This window comes from Epargyreus clarus, unplaced genomic scaffold (assembly GCF_041222505.1).
Source record: "Epargyreus clarus isolate Ecla_fem2 unplaced genomic scaffold, WU_Ecla_fem_2.2 ptg000017l, whole genome shotgun sequence".
In the NCBI taxonomy this organism is placed as follows: Eukaryota; Metazoa; Arthropoda; class Insecta; order Lepidoptera; family Hesperiidae; genus Epargyreus; species Epargyreus clarus.
The window spans coordinates 3,164,651-3,185,968 of NW_027332225.1; the positions used below are offsets into that span (position 1 = coordinate 3,164,651).

Consider the following 21,318-nt stretch of genomic DNA (forward strand, 5'->3'; position numbering starts at 1 on the left):
TTTTTGAAGTATTATAGTCCGCGTCAAACTGCTAGTCCGCTCTGAAGTTGTTGCGAGCAGGTGTAGTCATACAATTTGCTATGGCGACGCGATTCATTTCTATATTCAGAGCGGACTAGCAGTTTAGGCGGACAATACCTTGGTTAGTTACAAACCCAGTTATAGCCTAGTTAGAAACTAGCCATCTCAATCGGGAGGTACGAAGTTCGAATTTTTGCATGCATTTTTGATTTTACAAAGTTACTCGTACGTGCGTATTAGTGAAGGGAAACATCGTGATAAAACCTTCAGGAATAAGAGTTCTTACAAAATTGTCAAGGGCGTTTATCAATTCGCACTTGGCCACCGCAGTAAACTATAGTCTAAACCCGTCTAACTGTAAAAGGAGAAAAGGCTCTACCACCTTCAAACGTTAGCAGTATGGTCTCGTTGTATTTTGATAATGACGTAGAATCTAATGACATGACAATGATTTGCCTACCTTCGTACCCTTACCATGCTTTCGAGTTCTTTGTAACTATCTTCAAATTAATCAAACTTACTTTATGTTTCCCCAAGTTGACTACGGCACAGCCCAGCACAGCTTCCCTGCCGAGGAAGAACGTGTGATTGCCGATCGGCCGCTCAAACTCCGGCTCCTCTGAGGATTTCTTTGTGGTTGTTTGGGAATCTGTAACAAGATTAAGACATGTTTCATTTACAACTTACAATAATCATATTTTCGTCTGACAGCGTTTTTCGAGTGTTTTTTTTTTTATAATATAGAGGTAGCAGACGAGCATGCAGTCCACCTGATGGCTACTGCCGCCCATGGACATCTGTAATTAAACCCAGATTGGATTAAATATTCCTACCTGAGGTCAGCCACAGATGCGCCGCTACCCCTGAGGACTAATCTGGAACGCCTCGGAAAAGTCTGTCTCCCTTACCACACCCTTCAAAACGGAACACAGCAGCGCCTAACACTGCTGTTACGAGGTAGCAACAGGTGTGGTGTTGGTGCCGCCGAAGTCGAACCACAAAGGGTTCTACCACCTTCAAAATTGTATATATTTATGTGTGTATGCGGGCAGTTCGTATGAATATGCATTTGTTATTCTTTCGAACGCCCCGCAGCTGGACGTATTCTAATATAAAGCATCTAGGATTACTCTTAATTGTGGGACTGACTTAACCTATATTTTTAAGTTGTCGGATTTTTTTACTGTACCAAGTATTGGCGCACAAATATTTTTTAATAATCTAATTTATTATATCAAAATACATGCGTTTCATAACATAAATTAGCTATAATCATTAAAATTTGTATAAGTTTGAAAAGTAGTTCCAACTAATATGTAATTACTTTAATTAGTTACATAGAGAATTACCAAACCAAGCTCAATTTGTTCATTTTCAGTATGAATAAAGCGGTTTCAAACCACTGCCGCTGTTCTGACAGCCCTTTGAAAGCTCATTAACATAAATGACGTAGTTCCGCTAAGCCCTACTACGTGTGCGCTACTCGAAGGATTGTAATTTTTTTCTCGAGTGTATCGAGACTTGGTCTTTTGTTTTTATTATAAACGTTTTTATTTTTAGTGAACTTGTAGATTCTTTTATAAAACTAGAGTAGCAAACGAGCATGCAATATGTTGGCAAGTGGTCACGTCGCCATATATATTTGCAATCATATAAAAAAGGATTCTACCGATCATGCGTTGCCACTAAGATGGTCGTAGAACTAAAATGGTCGCAAATATAAGCCAACTGGGATCCACACCTTTTCATCGAAATACTAGAACTATTTTACAATAGAAAAATGTAGCCGTGGTTCCTGTCCAGTTGCACTGTCAGCGTCAGTCAGCGAAACAGCTTCGATATAAAATATTAGTATGAGCAAGAATTTCAGCATCGTTTATTACGATATAGTATCTTTTAATATTGGTTTACTATGTATTTTTTATAGTATAGGAGTAGCAGACGAGCATGCAGTGCACCTAATGGTACGAGTAAGTGGCTACTGCCGCCCATGGACATCTGTAATCAACCCCAGCTATCATTAGATATTCTTACCTGAGGTCGGCCACAGATGCGCCGCTACCCCTGAGGACTAAGCTGGAACGCCTCGGAAAAGTACGTCTCCCTTACCACACACTTCAAAACGAAACAGGAGTATGTAAATGTATTGTTTATTCAGCGTCTTAATAATACTCGTATTCATTAGATTTTTAATCTTTTTTTATTATAATATTTATGCAATAGTTTCGAAAAATAACAGATAGTAGCACCTCCTCCACTAGAACCGGAAACCTAAACTTGGCATCGCCAATTTATAAACAGCCATTAATATTCCATCTCGGCAGTATAACAACGTCAAGATTGCGGAATAAGCTGGTTTATTCTGTTTATATACAAATAAATAAATTAAAGTGTCTGTATGTAATTATTTGACAATTAAATAATATATTTACTGCAATTATATGATAATTACTACGGAAATGCGAACAGAGCCGCTAAACTATTCTTATTGTTATTTTAACTACTGACTTATTATTTAAGTATTAATTTAATTTCAATGTATTATATTTAGATTTAATTTTAATTTCAATATATTTTATTTATCTTAGTTCTTATTAATGGTATAGCATTGTATATTCTTATCTTATATTTAATGTAAATTGTAATCTTAATTTCAATATATTTTAACTTATTAGAGCGTCAATTCTGTAAATGCCGTGTTCACCTATAATTGTGGGTACACGACTTATTTATCTAACTTTTGCAATGTAATTTATATAAGTGTATACTACGTTGGTGAACTTTTAATAAATAAAAAACGAAGTTATAGTCTATGTAGTTAAAGGTGGTTCAACTCCGGCGGCACCACCGCCACACCTATTTCTGCCTATTAACAGCAGTGTTAAGCGCTGCTCTTACTGTTGTTATCAAATAAAAAGAAAAAAAGGGATTTTAACAAAACAAAAAACGAATTAAAAAAAAACTATTAAAGTCTTATAACGGCGATAATTATACAAAATATAAGATGTAAAGTATAGCTAAGGATAGAAACAAGTTAAAATTATATATTACCTTTTTCCTGTCACGCTAATCTGTGGCCGCACGCGTGAGCCATCAGAACGCGTAAATTAACTCGCTGCGACCGACTCTCGCGTCTTATAGACCCGTGTGCGTATGGTATTAAATATGTAGATCAGATCTGCAAATGGGCCTACATCCGCGTGACAGGAAAATGGCCCTTTAACCGCATAACTTCTATGTCTCACTGTTTTTCATCAAAATATTTTTTACAATATCATAAAGACACGGAATACATCTACAATTTATTAAGACTCGTATTTTACTTACAAATATGCTTGTTCATTTCCTTTACAAAGCTTTGATCTTCCCAGGTTGTACAGGTAAACTCATTAAGCAAATACGGTCTAGATATCGAAAACACAAAGCAACAAACAGTCTGGAATGGAGTTATAATTAAAATTGAAACCGATAATGGACCCTATTACTTGCGAATAGGGTTATGTCTAATGGAACTCCTGTAAAGTTCCCTTTAGTACGACAAGTTTTGCTTAGACTTATTGAAACATTGCGTGATTGGGATCTTTAACCCCGAAAGGTATGTTTTATTAAATCTTTATGTACTTATATATATTGTATGTTGTATCTGCAAAATTTAAAGAGTTAAATCTTTATACATTTTCTGCCTGTATTCAAGTTTTTAATATTCTTATAACGGCAATAATTATACATAATTTAAGATGTCAAGTATAGCTAACCATAGAAACAAGTTGAAATTATATGGATCTAAGGATCTTTTTCCTGTCATGCGGATCTGCTACCACACACGGTTGCCATCAGAACGTGTAAATTAACTTGCTGCGACTGTTTCTCGCTTCGAATAGATCCGCGTGTGTGTGGTACATAATATGTGGACCAGATCTGGAAACGGGCTCAGAGCCGCGTGACAGGAATGGCCCTTGAATCGCATACTATCTAAGTTTCACTATTTTTTATCAACAGTTTTTATAATAAGATCATAAAGATATGGAATAAATTTACAATTGATTAAAACGAGTATTATTGACAAATATCGCGTGCACAATTATTCCTTTACAAAGCTTTGATCTTCCAAGGTTGCAAAGAATACCTCATTAAGCAAATACGGTCTAGATATCGAAAGACAAAGCACTCTAACAATCTGAAATGGAGTTATAATTAAAATTGAAACCGATAATGGAGCCTATTACTTGTGAACAGGGTTATGTCTAACGGAAGTCCCGTAAAGTTCCCGTCTCGCGACAAGTTTTGCTTAGACTACTTATTTATAAACTTAGTTAAACATTGCTGGTCTGGGATCATTAACCTCGGGTAGGTTTTTTATTTGCTTTAAGAAAGGGTTGATTTTATAGTATTTACCTATATACTATACACCTTGCAGGTGTTGTCTGCAAAATTTGAAAAGCTGTTGGGTAGGCAGATGTGGGTAGATGCTTTTTACGTAAGATGTTTTTCTTCACATAAAAAGTGTTCAGTTTATATAATATCAGTTTATATAATACTTAATTTGTCTTATATTGAAACCAACGGTCATATTATCTAACAATTGAATCGTTAAAGTTTAATTTAAATCAAAGAAAAATAAATCGTATGTCATAAATGATCAATTAGACCATTTACGCACTTAAAAATTACCTGTATAGTACACATAATCCACTCAACAAATTGAAAAACGTGAAAAATAAAAAAAGGTTTTTCAGCACGTTTTTACATTTTTAAATGCATTTTTATATGCTGATGAATCCTTCTAAAATATTATTATTCATAGGTATCCTTATTTGTACATACAAAAGTACAGATAAAAAATAAAAACGGACGAAGCCTTCTCTAAAACAAACAAACAAGAACTCTTTTAAATGTTAATCTTGTTAATCCGTGTCTCCTCGACTCACTTTCCACAAAGCGTAAATGACAGATCGGTTTAAAATTTCGCACGGAACACGAAATGGGTCAAGTTAACGCAATAATACAAGTTGGACCGCGATCTGGGGTCTCGGGGGGCAAAAACACCGAACATTCTACCCTGGGGTGCCGTAAAATTTCAAATATATCGATACTTTACGCGCTGTGTAGGGTCGTATCGATATTAGTAATAGGTATAAAATATCTGAAGATACTCATAGTAGTACTAGTTTATCAATGAATATTTATAAAGGTATTATCTGAAGATGCTTATAGTGGTAGTAGTTTATCAATTAATATGAATGTGGTTTTATAATTTTAGCTTTATCGGAACACGAAATGGGTCAAGTTAACGCAATAATACAAGTTGGACTGCGATCTGGGGTCTCGGGGGGCAAAACCACCGAACATTCTACCCTTTTCTTTTGTGGGGAAACCCTTCATGCGTTCCTCTCAGCTTCGGGGGTAGCGGAGAGGATATGCCGGACTCCTACCGGCTAAAACCTCACGGTGTTCCTCTGGACGCCTTTTGTCGGGACCACGGGTACCGGGTATATAAACACGGGTATATAAATGTTTAATTGTGTATATATGTTTCTTTAGACCAGGCTTTGATTTCAACTGATACATTTTAATATGAGGTATCTTACGTTCGTTTTGGTTGTTTTTTTTTCAGTGCGGCATTGTTTATGCGAGAGATTTCTAAACATTTGACTAATTTAAAATAACAAATATAATAGTAGCTATACAGATGTAACTCCTGAGCACTAATCCAATATGACTCAAAAATGGAACACTATAGCACTCCACTCTTATAGGGAAGAAATAAGTAAGGTTGTGATGCCACATGCGAGTATCAAAATTGTAAGTACTATCTTAAATACTTTTTATTCCTACCTCTTTTACGTTTCTCGACATAAACTAAATAATATTAAAAGTATCGATACTTTCTTAACTCGTCTAAAAGTATCGATCAAAACATATCGAAAATGAAAGCGCAAGTATCGATACACAAATGTCGATACCCTATTCCATACGAGGACGGTCATTATTGAATTTTACCAGATCTCTTGAGCATTAAGATATTTATTTTGTATGCTTTATTGAGTTTCGCTCAGAGATAAATCATTTGAATTTCCAAGCATCGAGTCACGGATCAAATAACGTCATTAATGTAAGGGTCTTCTCAAACTGAAATGATTGTTTTACATACTGTTTATATTAGGGGTGGTGGAATCGATAAGGTTCGATGAGGGAGGTATACCTATTTCGATTTTGGAGCAATTCTTGTTTTGGTGAAAGGGTCTGGATTTTTTTTTTATAATATAGGAGTAGCAGACGAGCATGCAGTCCTCCTGATGGTAAGTGGCTACTGCCGCCCAAGGACATCTGTAACCCGAGATAGGATTGGATATGTCTACGTGAGGTCTTCCACAAATGCGCCGCTACCCTTGAGGACTAAGCTAGACTGCCTCGGAAAAGTATGTCTCCCTTACCACACCCTTCAAATCAGTACACAGCAGCGCTTAACACTGCTGTTATACCTAACTTGCATATGAGGTGATCCTAGTCTTCAGGACTGGCAATGCACCTGTGCTCGGCTACAGGTAGCATCTGTTCTTTATGGAGTTGTTCGAGATGACCATGGAGATCAATAACTACTAATAATTAGGTGGACTTTCGCTCATTCCCAATTTAAAAGTTTGTTTGAAGGTAAACCCGTTGTGATTTGACCCTGGCAGTACCACCGCCATGTCTATATAGACAGTACACTAAGTAAACAATAAGTAAGTATATATGGGCGCATGGGTATAATAGCGCCATCTAGTGGCAAGTTTTGTAAATTGTAAGTTTGCAAGTTTATCAATCTATGTCTTTTGGTTCCAAATATTATTATGGTAACTTAATATAATTATTTATATTAAAGTAAATTTTAATATAATTATTTATATTTAAAACAATGTTAAACGTTTTATAATTTAAAGCTTAATAATTATAATTTCTTTGCCATCTATAAAATATCCTTGTTGCAATTTACGGATGCAATTTATATGAGGCTCAATAAACATGTTATTATGTGTAATTTGGATTGTTTCTGAATGTTTTATAATTCTAGAATTCATTTAAAACGTATTGCTAATTTTATATAACTTATTTAGAACATAATTCATTAGCAATAATTCTGTAATAAATATTAAATAATATATAAATAATACTGTTTTGATTTTGCCTGTTTATCGTTGATAGATGGTGCTGATCAATAATGCATCCATTTTTATAAGTTAAATTAATATATCAGTAACTTACAAAAGCCTCTTTATGTTAAAAACTTATTTTGCTAATATTATATCTTATTCAATTGCTTACTGATTTTTATACGTTACTCTTCTTTAAAAACGTTCATAAAAGATTGTTAATCATATTATGGCGCCAATGTTCATATTTTTCACAGTATTTATAAATGATCAAACCTATAACTTAATTTATGCAAAAATGTAAACAAATTAGTTGATGACGTTTTAATGTTTTATATATTGCTAATTATTTTTATTGTAATAATTACTTTCATATGGGATTTGAACTTACTGTATTTTAAATTAATAAAAGCACTCTTGATTCATATTTTGGTTAAAAACGCTACTTCCTTTTTGAGAGGATATGATGATTGTAATAAAAAGGAGGGATTGTAATGGAGCATTATTAAAACGTAATTCTGGTGAACGGTGGTATTATTTTTAATTCCATAAATAATCAAGTTTTAAGTAAGTTGCATAAGTGTGAAAGATGGATGAGAGCTCGGGAATCCCCGGCACTCCCAGGGGAGCGCCGATAGCAGCGGTGGGATCACAAATCAGTGACCGGGAACCCCGGCCTATGGAGTCTACTTTTGGTGTGGAACTGTGTATGAGCCTTGTTGATGAGCCTATCTCCAAACAATCACACAGTCGAATGGATTTTTATTTACCAACTTTTTACTACGCTGAAAGAGCACATGATATGAGAGATTGGTGTAATCATGTCGACGAAACTATTTTGAAGTTGACATTTCCTATGCATGAACCTCAAATTAAGGCTATTTTGCTACTAAGGGCTACACCGAAGACTTGGGCTGATATGTGGTCTCCCAATTCAACAATTTTGGGGCAAATCAAGTATGAGTTAATCCAGACGACTTTTGGCGGGAAGTTTCGTTTGGCGAACGATGTTCAAAGATGGCGGGATTGACTTCAAATTCAAACAAGGTGGCCAGTTATGCTGAATATGCTACAATAGCTTGGGCTCTATTCAAACATGTGAGGCTCAGGCTAGCTTCGAATCCCGAAGCGGTCGACGCTATTTTAACAGGTATTTATCGGGAATTTTTGTGTTTGGAACTTCAACAAACTATTACCTAAATTTGTTACGATTAAAAAAAGATTTTTCTTTCGATCTTTCGATTGTTATTGAGAGGCATCTAAAATTACGTTAACTAGCGATTGATTTGATAATAATAAGAAGCCTCGTGTCCCAAGCACTGATCATTTTAATAAAATTCATTTAACTTGTTTTAATTGTAACAAACCTGGGCATAGCTCTTGTGATTGTATGCAAAAACCTGTTTTGAAACTGATACCAAAAATAAGGACACAGCTACTCATTTATCTATTGGCACTAATAATAAAATTATGGTAAGCATAAAAGTCACTCAAAAAAAAAATCTTTCTGTAGTTGGTTAATTTCCAGCAAAAGTAATATAGTTTTCCATCATTAGTGGAAAGAGAAAATATCTATTTACAATGGTATGTTGTGAATGAGAGAAACAGAGTTTGCAGTTTGATATTTTAAAAGTATCAGGGCTCACAGTAATTATTAATAAAGATTTTGTGTAAATGTGATCTGTTACTTAATGATTAATGAATGAATAATTAATCTGATATGTTGTGTAATTAATGAGTAATTCTGATATTTCTAATCCTATCTATCTTGACAGATTGTGTAAAATGTTACATGAATTTAAAGCAATTTAACAGCTGGCATTTCAGATGTTACTACCGGTCAATTAACAATTAAATTAAAAACAAAAACTGCGATATTATTGTACAAGGACATTCAGACTAACACCAATGGAACATGATAAGGTTAAAGAGATTATACAAGGTTTAAAAAAAAATAATGGTATCATTTGTGACAGTTCTTTTCCTTTTAGTAGTTGTATTACTCATGTCAAGAAAACATGTTTAGATATGGCTGCTGGGTTCCACGGTATGCCTATAGCTCCTAACTCAATTGAAAAGTTAGTGTTTGTGACAGCGATCATCAATTTGAATATTTATGAATGCTATTTGATCTCTACTATGCACCTTCAGTTTAACAATGCAATATTAATACAGATTTTGGTAATTATAGGGAACTCATTGTTCTTGTTTGTGTTGATGATATTTTAGTTTTTCAGAAACTGGAGGAGGACTTACATTATTTACAATTAGTCCTAAAAAGGCTTACTCAAGCTGGATGTTCATTAAATATTGCCAAATGCTCCTTTCATAAAACTGCTATTTAATGTTTAGGTAACATTTTGGAGAATAGTGAAATCAAACTTAGCAAAAATAAAAATAATCCAAGCTTTGGCTAATTCTAAAATTTCAAGGAATCCTAAGGAAGTTAATTTTAACAGTTTAACTGCTTAGCTGGTTATTTCTAGAAATTTGTTCTAATCTTTACTATATTGGCCCCGTTATGTGAGTTAACTAAATCTTAATGTTGCTTAGGAAAGGACGAAAGGTCATGAAGTTGCTAGACAACAAATTATTGATCGATTAACATCCTCACCTTTATTAACAATATTTGACCCAAATTTACCCACAGAGTTACATACAGATTGCCCGTGCAATTGGTTATAGTGCAGTTCTTATCCAGAGGCAAAATAAAAATCAATTTGTAATTGCCTACTTTAGCATCCGGACCACTGTCTGCGTAAGTAAGCATCAGCAGCAAGTAAGTAACATTCGTATCAATTAGAGACACTTGCAGTTGTAAAAGTTATCAAGCATTTTTGTTACTTCCCACATGTCAGGAATTTTAAAGTAGTCACAGGCTTTAAGTTATTAAGAGCATCTAGTCACAAACGAGAATTAACTCCGAGAATATAGTGATGGTGGGCCTATTTACAAAATTTTGTTTTTATTATTGAATTGTAAAGGTAATGGGTTTGTAAGTCCTTGCTATTTCAACCACAACCCTATTAATAACTACTTAATTTTGTTATGTAATAACCTTAATGCTGTCAATGCTTAATCATGTTATTCATTAAAATTAATATCAATGCAGTTACACATGACCACGATTGCCTTATAATTGAGCAAAAGCGTGATTTTGAACTAAGTAAAATTGTAGAAATAAAGGGCAATACCAAAGGGGGATAGGTGATAGCATTAATACTTATTTTATTTCAATATACTGTTAAATTATTAGAATGAAAAGTGCAGATTGATAACAAAATTTTAGATGGCACTTAATTGACCATTATCACAATGCTACAACATTTTAGTTAAAAAAAAATAGTGAAATTATGCCAACAATATACTGGTTTCCTTATTTGTGTAAAGAGTTATTCTGGGGCTTGTCTCATTTCATTGCATCCAATAGAAAAAAAAAATGCTATTAATTTTCATACTGTTCATAAGTGATATTACTGAATGAGTTAATGGTAAACATAACCAAGCAGAATAGGCCTTTGTGTTTGTTTGGGTTTTATTAAATATGTCCATATGATTTATTGTAATGATCGCACTACGCAGACAGCAATCAAATGCCTCCGAAACTTTGTGTCTATTTTTAATCCGCCAATCTGATTTATTACAGCTAACATGAAAATATTATCTGCCGAATTTATTATTATAATTATTTTGGTGTAAAAATAACGCTACTCTACACCATTTCAAGTAAAGGTAAAAGTCCTATGGAAATTTAATTTGGTAAGCAGTGTTCTCCTATGTACGATCTAGATTCTTAATGTTCATATCGTCCAAAAAAAAAAAAAAAACAAAGGATGGACGAGCGGTCTCTTCAAGACAAAATGCGTTTTGATAAAGGAAAATTTAAAGTTTGATACTATTAGTAGTTGACTTTGTATTGCTATGCTGTCACGACGACATAAAATTAATTTTGGCACAACATTTGAGGACCTATGGAGGTTTTACAAGTTCTAACGAATGATCGTTACAAAATTAAACATATTAATGACCATCATAGTTTTGAAAAGATTTCTGGACATGATTTGTTCAGACCTGCTCTACATGCTCAATTTGATCCTTTTGAAAATATTTCGGAAGGGTCGGCCGTATGGGCCAATGATGATCAATGAGATTTGCATGTAGTTTTGAGTAATACCGTGAGTACTGAACTGCACCAACGATTGTGTTGATAAATAAAATAATGATGTTGTTTGTTGTTCCTTACTAATATCTCCTTTACCCTATCCAAATATCCTATCCTTAAACACGAGGCTGGCCACCTTGTGTATCCTTTTCCCGGTCTTGGTTGGCTAAATCCCAGGATGGGTGATGCCTGTTATGGTTGGCTAGAGCCCAGGATGGGTGATGCCTGTTACGTTTGGCTAGATCCCGGGATGGGTGATGCCGGTTATTGTCAGCTTGATCCCAATATGGGTGATGGTTGTTATGGTTGGTTTGATTTGGATCCTGGGGTTACTGGTACCATATTGCAATACTGTTTATCTTATCTCTAATTTAATTTTACAAATATTTATGTTCAAAGAAATGTTTTATTGTTATTTTTAGTTTAAAATGTTTTATTATTTTGTTTTCTCTCTGTATATGTTCAAAGAAATGTTTTATTTTTGTTTCTAGTTTAAAATGTTTTTATTTTTTTTATGTTCAAAGAAATGTTATATTTTTGTTTTACATGTAAAATGTTTTATTGTTATTGATTCTCTTTTTTTAAGTTCACAAAAGAAATGTATTATTTTTATTTCATTTGTAATAAGCGCCGAGAGCGCGCTTGAGTCAGTTTGGCCGTATGGGCGCATGGGTATAATAGCGCCATCTAGTGGCAAGTTTTGTAAATTGTAAGTTTGCAAGTTTATCAATCTATGTCTTTTGGTTCCAAATATTATTATGGTAACTTAATATAATTATTTATATTAAAGTAAATTTTAATATAATTATTTATATTTAAAACAATGTTAAACGTTTTATAATTTAAAGCTTAATAATTATAATTTCTTTGCCATCTATAAAATATCCTTGTTGCAATTTACGGATGCAATTTATATGAGGCTCAATAAACATGTTATTATGTGTAATTTGGATTGTTTCTGAATGTTTTATAATTCTAGAATTCATTTAAAACGTATTGCTAATTTTATATAACTTATTTAGAACATAATTCATTAGCAATAATTCTGTAATAAATATTAAATAATATATAAATAATACTGTTTTGATTTTGCCTGTTTATCGTTGATAGATGGTGCTGATCAATAATGCATCCATTTTTATAAGTTAAATTAATATATCAGTAACTTACAAAAGCCTCTTTATGTTAAAAACTTATTTTGCTAATATTATATCTTATTCAATTGCTTACTGATTTTTATACGTTACTCTTCTTTAAAAACGTTCATAAAAGATTGTTAATCATATTATGGCGCCAATGTTCATATTTTTCACAGTATTTATAAATGATCAAACCTATAACTTAATTTATGCAAAAATGTAAACAAATTAGTTGATGACGTTTTAATGTTTTATATATTGCTAATTATTTTTATTGTAATAATTACTTTCATATGGGATTTGAACTTACTGTATTTTAAATTAATAAAAGCACTCTTGATTCATATTTTGGTTAAAAACGCTACTTCCTTTTTGAGAGGATATGATGATTGTAATAAAAAGGAGGGATTGTAATGGAGCATTATTAAAACGTAATTCTGGTGAACGGTGGTATTATTTTTAATTCCATAAATAATCAAGTTTTAAGTAAGTTGCATAAGTGTGAAAGATGGATGAGAGCTCGGGAATCCCCGGCACTCCCAGGGGAGCGCCGATATATACAATAAGTAAGTGTTCAAGTCTTTCTGTCTGCCTCACATGTCTGCAAAAAAGAGAAACAAAACATAAAGCGCCATTTTGTCAATTTAGACATTTAATGTTACGTTAATGACACTATAGTTCTGATACAATCCGCTAGGGGCGCTGATTGGAAATTGTATGGGCAAATACGTAAACAAATACCAAAACAGTCATATTTGTCAAAACGTAAAAACTCATGGTCAGGGCACTGTAGCCACTTACCGTTACTTGCAGCAGATAAACTGCTCACTTGTTACTTCAATATTTGAATAAAAAACTTATTATTTAAAGTATAATTTCATAATATTTTAATAGCACGTATATTATGTCGTTCTAGTGAAGACACGGCCTAAGTGTCAGAAGCGCGTAACATCATTTCAACCGCTCATCATTTATTTAATTTACTGCTAATGGTATATGAAAATTAACAAATGTCGGGCAACTCTTAACTTTGTAATTTAGACCGTTGAGTAGATTTTATAATAAAGTTCAAGTAGTACTCATAGAGTAGTTACTAATAATATCGTAATTAGTGAATAACTATGGTCTAATTTACATATTAAAGCATATTGATTTCCGCGGCATTAAGGAGTTTTTTTTTGTTTATAATGAAATAGCAAGATTTATATTTATAAGGTGGTAGAACCCTTTGCGGTTCGACTCTGGCGGCATCACCGTCTCGCCACCTATTTCTACCTAATTACAGCAGCGGTAAGCGCTGTGTTCTGGTTTGAAGAGTGTGGTAAGGGAGATATTCTTGTCCGAGGCATTCCAATTTAGTTCTTAGAAGTAGCGGCATATGTGTACGATCCAGTCTTATCTGGGATTAATTACAGATGTTGATGGGCGACAGTAGCTTGCCATCAGTTGTACTGCATGCTCGTTTGCTACGCCAATATTATAAAAAAATATATATGACGCTGTATACTTCATTTCAATAAAAATATCACGGAAGCAAAAAGTAAAGGTGATATAAAAAATAAACGCTATACGGTGAGCGAAAGGTCAAAAAGAAAGGTCGTGAATCGCAGGTCGCGAGCTTCCCACCTGTCACCGAATGCTAATGCGGCTTATATGTAAGCCGAGCGTTTTATAAGTCAAACGGACACTTACATAAACCGCGCAATTTTATAAGTTAAGCGGTCATTTACAACGCCTTCTGAAGATAAGTTTCTTTAATATGCATAGGCTCTAATGTAATTAATTACGACCGCAACTATTTCTGTGCTTTAGTGGAAGGGGTGTCCATTGACTAACGTTTGAGACGATTATACGAGTATTATAGTCTGATTCATAATTAGGTGTCCAAAATGTAAACAAAGGTGTTGTTTCCTACCAAGAACATACCCTTCAAATGGTAGATTCTTATTTTATTATTAATCTAAAAAAAATAAGATCAATCCACATTTTCTAATATTTATATTACCTCAATTTCGTTCCATACAGTAATAATAATAAAAAACAAGGTTTATGGTAGAAAATTAAAATGTGATAAAGGTAACACAATCGGAACCCAGAACATTTCTTGTGCCGTCATTTTTAAGTTTCGTAGCTGATGTTATTCATTTTCGTGATTGTAATTGAACTCGAATGTATTATCGTTTACATAGCGCGTTTGTTAAATTGTGAATAATTGTAAAGTTTTCGTTTTTTGTTGAGTTTGTTAAAGTTTTTATTTCTTGTTCATTTTGACAGTGACATTTATTTGTTCACATTTTGGACACCTAATTATGAATCGACTATAGATTTTAAGATTTTATGTGTCGTTGTTACCAACACTTCTGTCATCGGCTTCAGGTAGAATCCCTTCCCTTGTTCTGCATGGACTTCGTGGAAGTATCTATGCGGAGACCATTTATAATTAAACGAGCTTTTGCCCGCGGCTTCGCTGGCGTTATGAAGTAATATTTCCATCCCCTATTTTATCCCCTTGGGGGTAGAATTGATCAAAATCCTTTCTTAGCGCATGCCGACGTCATAACATCTACTTGCATGCCAAATTTCAGCCCGATCCGTCCAGTAGTTTGGGCTGTGCGTTGATAGATCACTATGTCAGTCAGTCACCTTTGAGTTATATATATTTAGATGGGCTAAATGCTCATTTCCTACTTGAATTTTACAAAAAAAAACTTTTATTTGGTCAAGTTGATTATAAAGCTGTAGCAGATAAAAACTAATGAACATATAGTTTGATTGAAAATAAGTGGTTGATGTCGCTTATAAATATCTGAAATGGCATTAAAACTCAACCTGACGTCAGTCCCGATTGCATTTATTTGTCGTGAAATTAGATTTAAATCCTATCTGACGTCGAGTAAAGATACGTTGACACATCTATGACAGCCGTGATTAATATTAAATCTGTTCATTATTTACTAAAGATCAACAAATTTTGATCTTTGGTATGAAAAAATAGATTGGTTAATATTATTTACATTCGGCGTATGTTGTGTAGCACCATCTCTCCCTTACCCTTTCAATCAGAACATAACAGAAATCAACACCTTTTATGAGGCAAAATTTATTATTAAATTCTTATTAGGTAAAAATAATTGTGGCGGTGATCGCTCACCAGTCGAACCACTAATATTACAACCCTTAATGAATATACTTTTAAAAATATTCAAATTAGATTTCTAGGTAATAATGAGAGGTCTGTTCTTAGCATTCTTATAACCTTACTAGGAATAACCTCGTCTAATTGATAGAATTAATGGCGTAATTTGCACCATCCTACATAATTCGAAGAAGTTTTATCTTACCGCTCTCAGTATTTTCATAAAGAAATGTAAATTTTAAACGGTGTTTTCATTATTATGTATATAAATGATATTAAAATGTTTCATTCTTATCTCAAAGCCAACAGCTTTATATGCTTTGAAATAAGAGTCAAACCCGTTTGACGACTCGCGTGGTGATGCGATCACCATATCGGCCTGACGCGCAGAGAGTCCGGGTTCGACACCCGGCCAGACATATCTAAATGATGAAATTAAATTTCTGTTTCTGGGTCTGGGTGAATGTATTCGTCTTTGTATGTGTCGATAGCAACCACGACACTGTGGGTGTGTGAGTCCTAGTGGGGCTGTGAGTGTAGAAAGCGTTTTTTTCATATCCGATAAATTTAAAAATCTAAAAACATTTTTAAAAGTAATTGAACCCTTTGTAGTAAGACGAACTGACTTATTTCAAAATGACATCCGTTTGCAAGCTCTTTAACTTTATTATAGTAATTATAATCTTGGGTAACAATTCTTGAATAAATTTTAAACTTTCGTGGGGCGACTGCGGAAGCTACCTCTGCTTCTGTCTTATTTATTCAACAATCATTTTAAGCAATGATGTATTCTATATTAACCGGTGTAAAATGCAGATATTTATAAAAAGTAGGCATTATAACTTATGCACCATTAAAAAATAATAATTAATCTATTATTTTTTTCTGCGTACCAAAACTTTGACAATTTTTGCCTATGAGAAACTGTTAAATGCAGTCTAACAAACGTTAGTCTATAAGAATAGTAACGTTATTCTATGTTCTGGTTTGAAATGTGTGATAAGACTGGTAAGGGAGATATTCTTTTCTGAGGTATTCCAGTAGCCACCTCTCCGGTAGCGTCATAATGATTTAAATGACCTCACCATCAGGGATCTTACATGCTTACAACATTACTTTAAAAAACATCCTGTATCACCCCGTTCCGTCATTCCACAATACTTTTTCCGTCCGAATCGAAATAAAGGGTGTTACAAAAGGTAAAAACTTCGCATGCTCCAAGGTCGAGGGCTTCGCACCTGTCACGGTATGCTAATACGGCTTATACGTGAAACGAGCATTTTTTCAAAGTCAACCAGACACTTCTAATGTCGGTTCGCAATTTAAAACAAAACCTACGTTTCTTGAGGTAATTTAGAGCTCAGTTTTTTCCGACTATACAGGATGTTTTTCGAGCATATGTACATATTATGTCTGTATGTAGTATGTCTCATTCTTTGGCACGCCCTTTTTTTCTGAGTGGGAAACCTTCAAAAGGTACCCGGTGCCGTGGGAGCGACACGGGGTTATGTGGGACTTTTACCGCACTAAAACCCCCCGGGGTCGCTGGCCGGGCGGTTCGAGCTCCCACTCTTGCCGTCCGCAACCCCGAAAGCCCCTTTTAGTCGCCTCTTACGACAGGCAGGGGATACCGTAGCCCTATTCTGGTCCCGGAACTACAGGGACAACTTTACAAATATGAGGTTTTGATGGATTCGTCTTTATTGTGGGAATGAAACTAATCTAAACTTTAAGGAATCAATAATTTTTTAGCAAAAAAATAACTATTTTTTTGTTTTGTGTTTGTGTGTTTGTCTTTGTGTGACACAAATAGTTCAAGCTTCGGTTTTATCAGCATTAAAGTCGTATCTAAATCGACTTGGTCTTTGCCTTACCGACAAAGGTGGTAGAACCCTTTGCGGTTCGACTCCGACGGCACCACCGCCACACCTATTTCTACCTAATAACAGCAGTGTTAGGTGCTGCTGTGTTCCGGTTTGAAGGGTGTGGTAAGGGAGACAGACTTTTCGGAGGTGTTCCAGCTTAGTCCTCAGGGGTAGCGGCGCATCTGTGGCCGACCTCAGGTAGGAATATCTATTCGTATCTGGGGTTGATAACAAATGTCCATGGGCGGCAGTAGCCACTTACCTTCAGGTGGACTGCATGCCCGTCTGATACTCCTATATTATAAAAAAAAGTCAAGCAGATACAAATATTAAGACAAAAATGTAAAAGGTAGGTAGTTAACTGGGCTGCTAATTTAGCTAGTTAACTGCAATAATACGTGAAGTACAAAACTGACAAATATTTTAATTTCAAACCTCAATTTATTTATTATATTTGTATATCAATGAATTACACCTAGCAATGATTGTTGATTTCAATATTTGAATACCTATCGAATGTGAAATATTGAATACTAAAAGTATTTTTGTGTCCTATTTCAATAGTAATACTATATTCCGTTAGCAAATTAGTTTCTCTACATTCGCGCGTTTCATATGAAATATTTTTCTATTCGATTTCTAGGAAATATAGCAATTGAGGACGATGTTTATTACTTTTTTAGATATATTCAGAAAACCTTTTTAGGGTTCCGTACCTAAAGTGTAAAAACGGAACCCTATTAATAAGACTCCGCTGTCTGTCCGTCTGTCACAGGGTCCTATCTCCTGAACCATAATAGACAGGCACTTAATTTTTTTTACAAAGTATGTAAAAAGATGGCAAAAAATAAAAAAAATGGAAATAAATGAGGGTCGCCATACAAGAAACCGTTATTTCTCGACGTTTTTGGCTTTATCTATTGAACGGTAATAGGTAGATAGTTCAAATTATCACAATGTATAACTTCAGTGGCTATAATAAGAAGTACTAAAAATAAAAAAGTATGAAATTGTTACGGAACCCAGTTCGACTTGCACTTGGCCAATTATTGTCTCATTGCGCCATAATTATTCATATAATATACAGGTAGAAAACAAGGTGTAGTCCAACTTCGTGGGCTAACCACCACATCTATTTTTAGTTAATAGCAATGAAGTTAAAAGGTGCCCTAAGACATACTTATCCGAGGCGTTCCAGCTTATCCCTCAGAGGTGCAACGCATATATGGCTGATTTTATGTAAGGGCCTAATTTTATCTGGGGTTGATTATAGATGTCAATAGGCGGTGGTAGCCACTTACCACCCAAGTGGATGTTCATAAGCGGTAGTAGCCATCAGGTGGGTTGCAATGTACTTTGCTCCTTTAATATAACAATCAGGTAATCATGAAACATTTAATTTGAACGCCTGTCGTTTGATTGATATTTGCTAAATCTACCTTGTTGCTTCGCGGTAGTCAATGAATGGCCACCCTTTTATTGCAATACGGCAATGCTAACAAAATGGCATTTTTTCATGATTTTACAACCCAATTTGATGTATTAGCACAGATTATCCTATATCATTTTATAGCTAAACATCTTATAATAAGAGGCTTTTACTCAGCAAAAAGTCGCTGAAGAAAATAAGGAGTTGTTCATAAACATAATCCAACCCCCGATCAGCCGTATCTCTAATCTCTTATGTGAAAAAGTTTAACGACCGCCGTCCTTCGCAGACTTGCCGTACAATATGCGATTAGCGATGAACTGCTAGCTAAAATGTCGCTTATGAGTTTAATATTCATTGTGTATTATGTTCTCTTGATAGATAATGTAAGACTGGTTGGTACAATTGCAAGCCTGCTGTTAATTTAGGGCGAGGCTGCAACCCTTTGTATATCCTTATACTCTACCATATTACTCCAAGAAACTTGGCCTCTCTCGGAGTCCGAAGTTCGAATTACCATTTGTTTTCTTGGGGATTACCATTGATTCTAAACTCCAGTGGGGTCCCTACATCTCTGCTTTGTCCAGCAGACTTAGTACTGCAGCTTTTGCAGTCAGAAGAATTAGACAGTTAACAGACATACCCACTGCCAGACTTGTCCATTTCAGTTACTTTCACAGCATTATGTCTTATGGCATTCTACTGTGAGGCAGTGCTGCTGACATAGACTCTATATTTACTATTCAAAAAAGAGCAATAAGGTCAATATATAGTCTGCGGCGTGGTGAGTCCCTAAGAGAACTGTTTCCCACTATTAATATATTGACGGTGCATAGTCAATACATTTATGAAAATATTATGTATGTAAGAAAACACACTGATATGTTTGAAAAAAATAGTAACCACCATAACTTTAATACCAGAAATAGAAATAAATTAGCAATTCCTAAACATAGATTATGTAAGGTGGCTAGATCTTTCGTGGGCAACTGTATTCGCTACTACAATAAAATACCCGACCACATTTTGAATCTCACAGAAAAAAAGTTTAAACATGTCGTTAAACTAACACTATGTAAAAAGCGTACTATAAAGTAAGTGATTATTTGACTGACAAAACGGCGTGGTCTGAATTAGCTCCAGCTCCACATGTACCATTACGTTAAGTTAACATTGTCAAAAACATTTTTTTTTAAAAGATGTGTGTTATGGAGTTTCTTTCGCCGCTTCTTCTCCATAACGAAACACCTTGTGAAGTGGTGGTAGTTGCTTTGACATTCAAAAAGTGATCTGTAAAGAACCTATTTTGAATAAAAAATTTTGATTTGATTTGAATCTCAGGGACCTATTCCTTTTTGTTTTCAAAGTTATATATATAGGCAATATATGGCGAAGGAAAATGTCGTGAGGAAACCTTCACGACTAAGATTTGTTAGTTAGTTGAATTTTTAAAAGAGGCAGTGACAGGCTAGTGGCAGGCAGTGATAGCCTAGTGGTTAAGAAACTCGATCTCTCGATAGAGGGATCCGAGGTTCAAATCCCAGGCACGCACCTCTGATTTTTCAAAGTTATGTGCGTATTAGAAATTAAATATTACTTGATAAACGGCAAAGGAAAACATCATGAGGAAACCTGCATACCTGAGAGATTTAAAAAAAAATCTCAAAGCTATGTGAAGTCTACCAATACGCACTTGGCCAGCGCGGTGGACTATGGTCTAATCCTTCTCATTCTGAAAGGAGACCCGTGCCCAGTCGTACAACAGTAATGGGTTGATGATGATAATGATTATGTATTTATAATATATAATATAGGTTTCTTTTAAAGTTTTAGGACGGACAGACGAGCTTGAGTAATAGAGTCCCATTTTTATCTTAAAGGATACGGAACTCTTGAAAAATTTTGTCGTGTGATCTCTTCATCAGATAAGGTCTTTAACGTGAGAGGACCCATGCCAAGCAGAAGGACTGTAATGGGTTGACGACTACTCGACACAAGACCCAACACCTGAAGAAGTTTTTGTTACATCGGTTAGCTTTACTTAATATCGCTTAACGTTGGTGAGACACGTCATTAAGACGGTATTTCAAAAGATACCTTCCGAAGCGGTTACGAGATGAGGAAAAGGCATTCTTGAAATTTTATAAGGAAAAATGTTAGCGACATATTTTCTATTTTACTCAAATATTACCCGCAAGGGATATGTTTAAACCTAAATATTTAGAGAGATGAAGATTTTCACTTTAAAAAATGCTATTTTACTTTTAAAATTGTTAAATTTGTACGTATGTAAAGCGAATTTCACATATATGGAAATAATTCTCGTGTTCGTCAAATGGTAAGTGGTTACTGCCGCCCATGGGCATTTGTAATCAACCTCAGATATGATTAAATATTCCTACCTGAGGTCGGCCACAGATGCGCCGCTACCTC

General features: G+C 34.5%; 1 protein-coding gene across 3 annotated transcripts in view; it reads right to left on the minus strand.

Moving 5' to 3' along the window:
- The window catches only part of LOC140749030 (limbic system-associated membrane protein), a 101,835-nt gene that overhangs the window by 73,851 nt on the left and 6,666 nt on the right, over positions 1-21,318 (minus strand). For all 3 annotated transcript variants that reach the window (XM_073082034.1, XM_073082035.1, XM_073082033.1), the window contains exon 3: positions 543-670. In XM_073082034.1, the coding sequence (XP_072938135.1) occupies positions 543-670 (128 nt within the window). The remainder of the gene's footprint in view (positions 1-542; positions 671-21,318) is intronic.